Source organism: Drosophila nasuta, chromosome 3 (assembly GCF_023558535.2).
Source record: "Drosophila nasuta strain 15112-1781.00 chromosome 3, ASM2355853v1, whole genome shotgun sequence".
NCBI classification, from domain to species: Eukaryota; Metazoa; Arthropoda; class Insecta; order Diptera; family Drosophilidae; genus Drosophila; species Drosophila nasuta.
The window spans coordinates 28,531,948-28,541,248 of record NC_083457.1 but is presented as its reverse complement, the minus strand read 5'-3'; the positions used below and the strand labels follow the sequence as shown (position 1 = coordinate 28,541,248).

Sequence of the window (9,301 nt, the reverse complement as noted above, 5' to 3'; positions counted from 1 at the left end):
GAACTTTGGAGGAGCTACTCTGTGCTCGTTTAGTATTTTTAGCGTAGCCCTGAAAGAGGGCAACGAAACCAAAAAGCAAAGATGCCGTTAACAAGCCCACTTGCCGTCTTGAGTTTGCTTAAGTAAATGTAACTTATAAAATTCAATTAATCAGGCTGAGTGAGTATAGAAGATACTATTTTTTTGTTGTCTTTCGACGTTCGACTTTCGACTTCGACATTTCTGCATACCCATTAACCCTTTGTGTCTGGGCCAGGGTATATGAAGCGAGGCATCTAAATTGTATATTCTGTTAAATTATGCAGTAGCTTTTCATTTGAATTCGTTTCGTTTCGTCTCGTCACTTGGCTTTTTGATGTTTCTAACTTATGCAATGGAATATGTATTTGCTTTGTGCTGAAGTGGCAGGACATTCATCAGGGGAATCAATTTCAATCATCGCATTTTATTTTTGGGAATTCAGTTATGCTGCGTAAGCTTTAAAACTTTTCCCAGCTACTTAACGCCATAAGCCAAGACTGTTAAATATTTGCTTTTAATTTCGCCAAATGCTAAACCAATTTCTCGCCCACCTTTTCAGCTTCTCTTACTATGCTAATATCTTATATCAATTTTGAGTCCAGTTGCGTTTATTGCGCGTGAACTCGAAAGTGTTGGACAAATACTTATAAAAGCAGCGGCATTTTTGAATGGCTCTCCAGAAATGTTTTAGGAGTTCATTTGAGTGTTGAGTATGCCGTTCACGTTCCTCCTTATCATCAACGACGCCGAAGCGGATTAACTGGCATTTGCCTGGTGTTAGCCTGGTCAACAGCCGGCGTCTAGCCGGCAATCGCAGTTAATGCTCGCCAATCCATTCAATTTATACGCACTGTGGTACACACTTTGACTTGATGTTGACACAATTTAATTGCGCGCTGCGTCATTTGAAATAATAAACAATGTTTCATCATAGGTAAGCATAGAATTATTCACACGCACACACTTTTTGAGTTCATTTGAGTGTTTTCAGTTGTTGTTTTATTAGTGTGTCAGGTTTTTGCATACGTCTCGTCGATAATCACGCAAATTGCGCGTTCTGTTCAGTTGATCTTCGCTGATCTCACTTATCTGCCTTATCAATTTCGTAGAGAAACAGCTCAATTTGTATTTATTATGCAAGTCAAGTTGAAATTTGCACACACAGACTGCTAAGGCAGTGCCAGTAAATTGCGCATTCCGAAATAAGTATGAAGCAAAGATTGAGCAAACCAAATGCATACTTATTTTGGTCACGGCACTTTGTATACTCTTTCAATAGTATTGAGCAAAAGTACCAAAGAGAAAAATGTATACAGTAATTGTTTAAATTTGTCACACTGAAATAATCATAGAAATGATTGTTGATAAAGTGAGTGTACTTTTAGTTAGTGTATGTTGCAAATGATTTTGGGAAAACCTGCCAGCAAAGAGAGACTGAAATTCTCGATATGGATTCTCTTTGCGGCTTGAATCGGTTGTAGCTTTGCAACTCGCTAATCGATGACGCTTTAATTAGACTTGGGGCATTGTCAGCTGTGCTTTGATGTGCCTGTCATCAACCAATCGTAAGACTCTTCAGACTGATAATAAGTGATGTTTTCGTAAGAAACTGTAGACAGCGCTAGCAGTCAGTTCAAAAATACAATTCGCAGCGCGAGGTACACAATACAATACAGCAAGCACATCAAGGATGCGTTCATGGATCTTAATAGTTGCACTGGCAGCCGTAATGCTGAATGTGGCATTTACGCTGCCGGTGAATCTCGAGGATACCGAAGACACTAAAGTGAGCGACGAAGAGTTGCTCAAGCTGTTGGAAGGCCACAGCAATGAGATCGACACCGACACCGACAGCTCGGACCTCACACGTCGAAGGCGTTCAGCTAGCGATGGCTCAAACAGCAGTTCGGCTGAGAAAAAACAAGGAGCAGAAGAAGGAACACGATCCCAACGATACAAGCAGTGCATCAACTGAGGAGCACACCGACGAACCTGCAAAGGCCCATTCAGCGCGTCGCAAGCGTGCAGCCCCAGAAGGTGAAGAAGCTCTTGATGAAACTCTGGACACCAAGGACGCAAGCAATGTGGATGAGGCAGATGAGCTGCATGTGGAGAATCCGGAGGATTATGCCCAGGGCTGTGAGGTGCTCGAGGTGAATTCCAAAGAGGCCAACAACGAGACCTTCCTAGAATAGGGTTAGCCATAGCTTTAATGAATCCCTGAACACTAGCAATAATAAATAAAAATCTTAAAAAAAAAAAAAATAAAAACACAACTTTTCGTTATCTGCAAACATGAACAGAGCATCATCGTCTTCATTCTCGCCGTGACTTTTTATTTCCATTATCTGCATATTTGGGATGAAGAGAGAGGAGGGAATTGAATTCCAAACGACGTGTCCGGTCGATAAGGAGACACGCTGCAGATTTTTCACCTGCTCCTGGGGAATTGCCTTCGGCTTGAAGATAAATTTTCAAAGAACTCTTAAAGTTTATGCGCTCGGTAACCTTTTGTCTGACAACTGTCAAATATGGTGCACCTTCATCTTGCAGACATCAACGAGTCAAGGCAAAGTTTAAATAATGAAAGTGTCTTTCCTCTTAAAAAGATTATCGGCAAATTTAATTTCGAAATGTTTTTCAGAATTCACAATATTTCCACGAAAAGAAAAAAACATAAACAAATTTATAACCTTTTGACACCAAAGAGCGATAGGGGCGACACACTTATAAAGAAAACAAATTTTGAGTTCAAATTCGAAGAAAGACATTAATCAGCAGTAAACAACATGAATAATAATAGCAAATCACGTATTTTGCTGACAAGACAATTTACCTTTTCTAGCAAAATAGTTGCACTAACGCTTGCAATCTATTGATGGAATCTCCACGTTTTATTTGTGGATTTTCAAACATTTTCTAGGGGCAGCAACAATCTTCGCTGTCAGCTAAAAAAGCTGAGTAAAAAACGCAATATCAAAAATAGAAACTAACAAAAAAGTACAACAACAGCAACAATTTGTAGCCGGCAAAAAGTTTTCTGGACCTATCCCAATAGACAACACGACGATAACGCGACGAGAAACAGAATAAAAGGCCGAAAAAAGCATCAGGAAATGATGTGACGTGGGTAAGCGACTTTAATATACCCAACATACAAAAGCAGTGATCAAAATTTATAAGTACAATTGACAAAAAACTATTGAACAAAAACACAAAAAAAAAAGAAACTTATTAGCATAATAAACTAATCAGCTTTACTTAATTGATATGTCAATTAATTAATTTACAAAACTACAAATAGATTGTATATGTTTTAGAGTCTCTAGCAAAACATATATACCCTTTTTTGATCTAGGGTATTATAAAAGCAGCATCCGTCGCCGTGTGGCGACTATAAAAAAGCGAATGCACCACAAAGGCAAACTTCTCGAAATTATTTTAGCGCTTTGCCTTTTAGTTTTAGTTGCCCGAGTCGTGTGCAATCGTGTGGAAGCCAAAGAAAGAAGAAATATTCGTGGACAAACGCAAAGCTTCAAGCTAGATAGAAACTAAAGAAAAAATAAAGGGCGCACCCTCATTAAGTTTTTGCTTGATAATTAAGCAAATATAAAGTATAATAAACTACGAATGCTGTACTAATCGAATTGGAAATAAAAACCCGATAGTTTCATCGAAATTTTATTGCATTGTGCAATGCGTGAATGAGGATTATATAAGCCAGAGCGACAGTTGGCAATTGTTAGCAATTGTGGTAATGAGACTCGTGGCCAAATGCGATTGATTATGCTATTTGCCCAAAGTCATTGGCCAACAGCACGCTAAAAGCCGGCAAAATATAAATAAATATTGTTTTTTTTGCACGGGTTATTTTCTTTTTTGGCAAACTGAATTTTGACAGCACAAAAAAAAGAAAAGAAACGAGGAAAGAAAAACAACGAAGAAAAATATAAAAACTGTTGCAACCAAGAGAAAGAGAGAGAGAGAGGGAGAGAGACGAACAAAGAGCACGCGAGTGTGTGAGAGAGCGCAAAGATTTATAAATAAATCGAGCAGATACGCAAAATAAGAGCATACGCAAAACAAACCTCTACAATAAAACCGAAAAAAAGACAGAAAAAAACAGAAATATAAACAAACAAAAAGGAAAAGAGCAAAAGCAACGGCCATAACAATAACAACAACAAGAAAATTACAATATGCCGGAGCCAGTGGGAATTCTGTGGTCGATGCCAGAGACAAAGAAGAAGGCGCCCATTATCAAGGTATCCTGCGGCATTGGCGATACGGATGGCTTTCCCGCCTTTGACGTGGAGTCCGATGCCTATGACTCCAAAGATGACACGAAATGGGGTTTCCTGATAACCGGCGGCGCTGAATTTCATATGCCCTTAACTGTCTTTCAGGTGAGTGTTCCGTTATCTTCTGTGTTGTGTTCTGTTCTGTTCCTTACGCCCGGTTAACTATGCATAAGGCATCGTGTATTGGCACTCTGAGAGACCCAACAAACTGCCGCATCATGCGGCATGTGGCAATGTGGCAGCTGCAACGTTTGTTTCGTCATTGCTGTCGACTCTTTTGGTCGGTGGCCAAAAAGAACACGCATTTCGTTGTCGTATTTCAAATTATTCGGCTATGACGAAATCAACGAAATGAATATTTCACTTTACGCTGTCGCGCGCTGCTTGTTGGTCCGATGGGGCGTATGAGCGACAATTGTCAAATGGCAAGACAAATATAAAGACCCGGAGCGAGGCACAGAGCGTAGAGCGCCAAAGAAGCAGGAGAGAGACCGAATGACACTTTGTGCTCGATTCAATTGCCCCACACTTGAGCCGAGGGAATGTACAATATTTGGGTTAGCTCTATGTATTTCGCGTATTGCTATCCATTTTGACGTCTGTCTGCTTTTTTCAGTTCAGTTTTAAAACAGCAAAACGACAGAGCGGCGAAGAATACATAAATTGTTATTTTTCGTGGCGTGTGGCCTGCGCTACCATTAAGGCATAGATGACTTGACAGAACGCTGTAATGGGTCTTGTCATTGTAATTGTAATTGGTCTTGTAATTAATCAGTTTGCTATTAATTATTTAGGTGGGAAATTAATTAGCATTGAAGGAGCAAAGCTATTTAGTAATGTTTATGTATTGATTCCTTATATATTTGGAAGCTTACAGTACTTCTAATAGTACTATTAAAGTTGAAATTGTTCAGAGGCAATTAAGCTAAGAAAATTACTTTAAATGTATGACGAAAGTATTAAATTTGATTTTTATACTCGCTACCCATAGGGTAGAAGCTTATTATAACATTGTGCCCCTCGCCAATGTATGGTATATATTAAATATAATAGTATATTTATATACAAATATAGCGCTCCGTATTTTTCATTGTTAGCGGAAGAAGCGTTTTATAATTTTGTGCCTCTAGCAAATGTAACGTATATTCTGAATGTTATAGTATATCTATATACCAAATAAAGCCTCCAGAAAATATATGGTATTTTGTAAATATGATAATATATTTATATACCAAATACTGCCTTCAGCAAATTTTTTTTTATATAATAGTATACCAAATATAGCCTTCGGAATATTTCAATATTTTTTTAATATTTTATAAATTTTCAGAATACTACCTTAATCTATCGAGCAAAGATTAAAATACTTACAAGATTAGTTTTAAATTGGATTTCCAAATAACATATAGAAATATGTAAATACTTACGAAAAATATTGATTTTAAAACGTACATTTCATTAAATTAATTTTATTCATTCTACAGCCTATAATTATATTTATTTTTGAATTTTTGTACGATATATTATATACGTTTATATAGTCATTGCATGAGAAAAGTTAATATACTAAACACATATCTTTGGCAAAGTCAACTGCAGGGTACACATTAAAAGCAGACAGTTTTTGAAATACATAAAAGTATCTCATTGTGTTTTGGGAGCAAACTCTTGTATCTATAGGCGCACTCGCTATATCCATCTGTATCTGTCTGTCATATATCAGCGAGTGAGCGAGCGAGTATATAAGCATTTTGCTTGACCTAAACTCGAACTACGCAACATTCGCGATCAATTGCGCCTCGACTGTTGCCCCGTTCGGAGTAATCGACTGCGTTTGTTGGTGTCAGTAAAAGTGAAACTGAAAGTGTAAAACACAGCTGCATCATTAAGAATCTTAATTGTCTGCCTGCAGGTTACACCCGATGGTCTAGCTGACAAATCGGGGATACGTCTGGGCGATATCATACTCGAAATAAACGAAGAGGACGCATCGCAGCTGACACTGGCCCAGGCACACGAGCGCATCAACGCGACCCCAAAGAAAGTGCAGTTCCTAATGCGCAAGTAGGTCGACCCACTTAACAATTGCAGCGTGTGCACACAGCTAGCTCACAGAGCCTTCTCTTTCATTTTTGCTTATGTAATCTGGTGGCAGCATGGAGGAGGATGATCCCACTGGAATGTTTGAGGCCGGCGAGGAGAAGTCGATTGTGATGCGAGTGCCAAAGCCGATGCCACCGCCGAAAGGTTAGTTGTCAATGATCAAAATCAATTCAATTTTGCATGCGATAGATACGAAACACAAATGTATACACACCATAATACCCGGCATGAAATGTGTTGCATGAAACAAAAGAAAAACAAAAGAATTTAGCTGTATCTTTTTGTAGACTTCACCCCAACCCCATTGCTTGGCTCGCGTTGTTGGCATCCCATAATGTGGCAAGAGCCACCAGAGCCGCCCAAGCCCAAGAAAAAGAAAACCAAAACCCAAATCGATGAGGAGGGCAACGAGGTGATCATTGAATTGAGCGAGGACGAGTCCTCCGACGAAGAGGAGCAGGTGAATCTCTCTCACAATGCCAACAACATGTTGCAAAGCGATATTAACTGCATCTCTGTTCTCTCCCCCCAAACAAACAAAACTTGCCACACCTCACGCAGGAGTTGCCTCATCATCGCATTGTGCGGAACATTCGACGCTTCTTTGCGGAGGTCGGCGATAACAAGGAGCTGCGCAGCAGCACCATTGAGAACATGCTGCTGGCCCTGCCCACGGCATCGAAATCGAAGTGATGTCTCAACCATAGCCATAACCATAACTATAACCACAATCCCGCTACCACTTCTTCCCCCACCCCTTATAACCTTGTGCATCAGCAGTTAACCTCTTAATGCCCGCATCTATTTGCTATTTCTATTCTATATGTATGTGTATGTATTCGCCTTTGTGCCTGCGTGTGTGTTATTACAATAAAATCGTATTCTATCAACCATAAACACCTGTGTGAGAGTCCAATGTGCCAAATGCTTCTTCGTGCAGGCCGCGTGCTTCCCAGTTCCATTGAACTGCGTCTGCTGGAGATGCAACGCAAGCTCTCCGCTATTGCTGAAATACCCAAGATTCTCAGTTCCACGCTGGCAACGGTGTCGCAATCCTTTGACTCCTTGGAGGCCGAGGCGAGCTATAAGCGTAAATGTTCCTACGACGAGGATGCGCTCGACTATGAGTTACTCGAGCAGCCGGAAAGTGAGTGTGACAGTGAACTCGACGAGTCGGACGATGCTGAGGATGATGAGGAAGATGATCTGGTACAGGTGCAAGATGACGATGACGTTGAAGATGCTGTGCACAAATTCAAATCAGAGTCACTGAAGGATGCGACGCCGGAATCGGATTATGCATCGGAAGCCAATTATGCGTCAAATGAGACAAGTGATGAGCCACACAATGGCAACGACTACGAAGATGATGAGTTCGGTGATGATGAGAAGGCTGTTTTTTATCTGAAGCTGCCTGCAGGCGCAGACATCGACGCCGACACCGACAACACAACACGGCACACGGAAATAGCAGCAAGAGCAACAGCTCAACTCAGAGCAGATGCTGTGAAGAATATAAGTTCCGAGTGCGACAGCAGCGACCTGGATGAGGATGAGGATGAGGTTGCCAAGGATAATAATGACAGTGACTTCTTGAGCACCACTTATACGTGGAATCTGCGAAATGTGCCCAAGCAGCGCATAAACGATGCCGAGGGCGTATGTAATTTGACGCTACTGAGCCCGCAGCTGGAGCAGCACAATACGATTGACGACACTTCAAAGGTGCGAGCTGCGACACCAACGCCAACGCCAGCGTCAATGTCAACGTCACCGTCAACAACGGCGAGAACTTCAACGGAGGAGGCGGCACACTCGCAGTCACAAAAGGTAAGAAGCAATCAATGTGTCGCCTCATTAGGTACACACAATATTATCACATTGTCACATTCTGCAGCTGCTCTTCAAACTGGATAACCTCGAACGCTCCTGGCCCTGGGCAGATCGCGAGAAAATCATCTACAAGTGAGTCAAGTAAACAGCGACAACTGCCTGTTGATGTTGTTAATGTGTCTTTCGTATTTTGGCAGGCAATCAACCTGTCATCTGGTGCCACGCAAACCGCTGGGAATTGTTGGCCAACGCATTCAATTGCTCGCCAAACAGGAGTTGCAACGCAAGGACAAAACGCAATAGTCTAACGACGAGAAGAGCACAACTCCAACAAATATCAACTTTATTTTTTATTTTATTTTCCATATACATATTATATTCCCTTCTCGTCATTAGTGAGGTGTCGCCTCAGACTCGCAGACTCTGCGCTTGGCAGGCAACCGAACTTTTAATTGAGTTCATTATGCAATGCGTCAGCCGCACACTCCACTTAACAGACACAGGAACAAGTAGCCCGAGCGCACGCACACGCACACGCACAGGCACACGCACAACAGGGCGTATGCGCAACTTTATTTAAACTCATATAGGATGCAAGAGTAGTCTTCAACTTTGGCTCAACAAAAGCAGCACACACTTCTGCCGGCTGTTTTTAATTAAAAAAGTGCATCGCAAGTAAAGCCAAAATCTGTGGCCAACAATTGCCAAGATAATTTCACACACATTATCCTTTCAATTAAACTTTTTAATCAATTCATTATTGAATTGAATTGTAAATTATGAAATTTCAGCTTTCAAACGTTCATTTTCTATTTTTAAATACTAAATGTAGAATTAAATTGTGAACTGTTTAAGAAATATATAAATTTTATTTGAAATTTTATTCGAAGTAAGTGTTTTCGTTTTTTTTTTTTGTTACTCGTGAAGCATTTGCAGAAAATAGTTGAAATGCTTTGTGTCTCTCAAGTAGTGCCAAAGGTGTCCAGTTCAGGCCGCTTGAGTACGTTTTGAGTTCTTTTGTGATTGCTGCACTTGAGTTCTCA

The 9,301-nt window shown here is 40.6% G+C and overlaps 2 protein-coding genes across 4 annotated transcripts; both read left to right on the top strand.

The window, feature by feature from the left end:
- Positions 1-1,850: 1,850 nt before the first annotated feature.
- LOC132788147 (uncharacterized) lies at positions 1,851-2,216 on the top strand. The gene has a single exon (XM_060795478.1). The coding sequence runs from the start codon at positions 1,851-1,853 to the stop codon at positions 2,214-2,216; it is 366 nt and encodes a 121-aa protein (XP_060651461.1).
- A 1,275-nt stretch (positions 2,217-3,491) lies between these two features.
- Positions 3,492-9,076, top strand: LOC132788621 (PDZ and LIM domain protein 7). 3 transcript variants are annotated; one of them, XM_060796115.1, is made up of 6 exons: positions 3,492-4,427; positions 6,235-6,386; positions 6,478-6,569; positions 7,366-8,255; positions 8,323-8,390; positions 8,456-9,072. In XM_060796115.1, the coding sequence occupies exons 1-6, from the start codon at positions 4,221-4,223 to the stop codon at positions 8,559-8,561; spliced, it is 1,515 nt and encodes a 504-aa protein (XP_060652098.1). In that variant the 5' UTR covers positions 3,492-4,220; the 3' UTR covers positions 8,562-9,072. The 3 variants fall into 3 exon arrangements, with proteins under 3 accessions (XP_060652098.1, XP_060652100.1, XP_060652099.1); XM_060796116.1 differs by lacking the exon at positions 3,492-4,427 and adding an exon at positions 6,055-6,164 and having other exon boundaries at positions 8,456-9,076; XM_060796117.1 differs by lacking the exons at positions 7,366-8,255; positions 8,323-8,390; positions 8,456-9,072 and adding exons at positions 6,713-6,885; positions 6,987-7,339 and having other exon boundaries at positions 4,042-4,427.
- Positions 9,077-9,301: the final 225 nt, after the last annotated feature.

Bases quoted from the DNA above. Each gene is read 5' to 3' on its own strand.
- LOC132788147 (XM_060795478.1), top strand. From the start codon at position 1,851: ATGAGATCGACACCGACACCGACAGCTCGGACCTCACACGTCGAAGGC.
- LOC132788621 (XM_060796115.1), top strand. From the start codon at position 4,221: ATGCCGGAGCCAGTGGGAATTCTGTGGTCGATGCCAGAGACAAAGAAG. The intron at 4,428-6,234 runs GTGAGTGTTCCG...GTCTGCCTGCAG, and splicing joins TGCCCTTAACTGTCTTTCAG to GTTACACCCGATGGTCTAGC. The intron at 6,387-6,477 runs GTAGGTCGACCC...ATCTGGTGGCAG, and splicing joins GTGCAGTTCCTAATGCGCAA to CATGGAGGAGGATGATCCCA.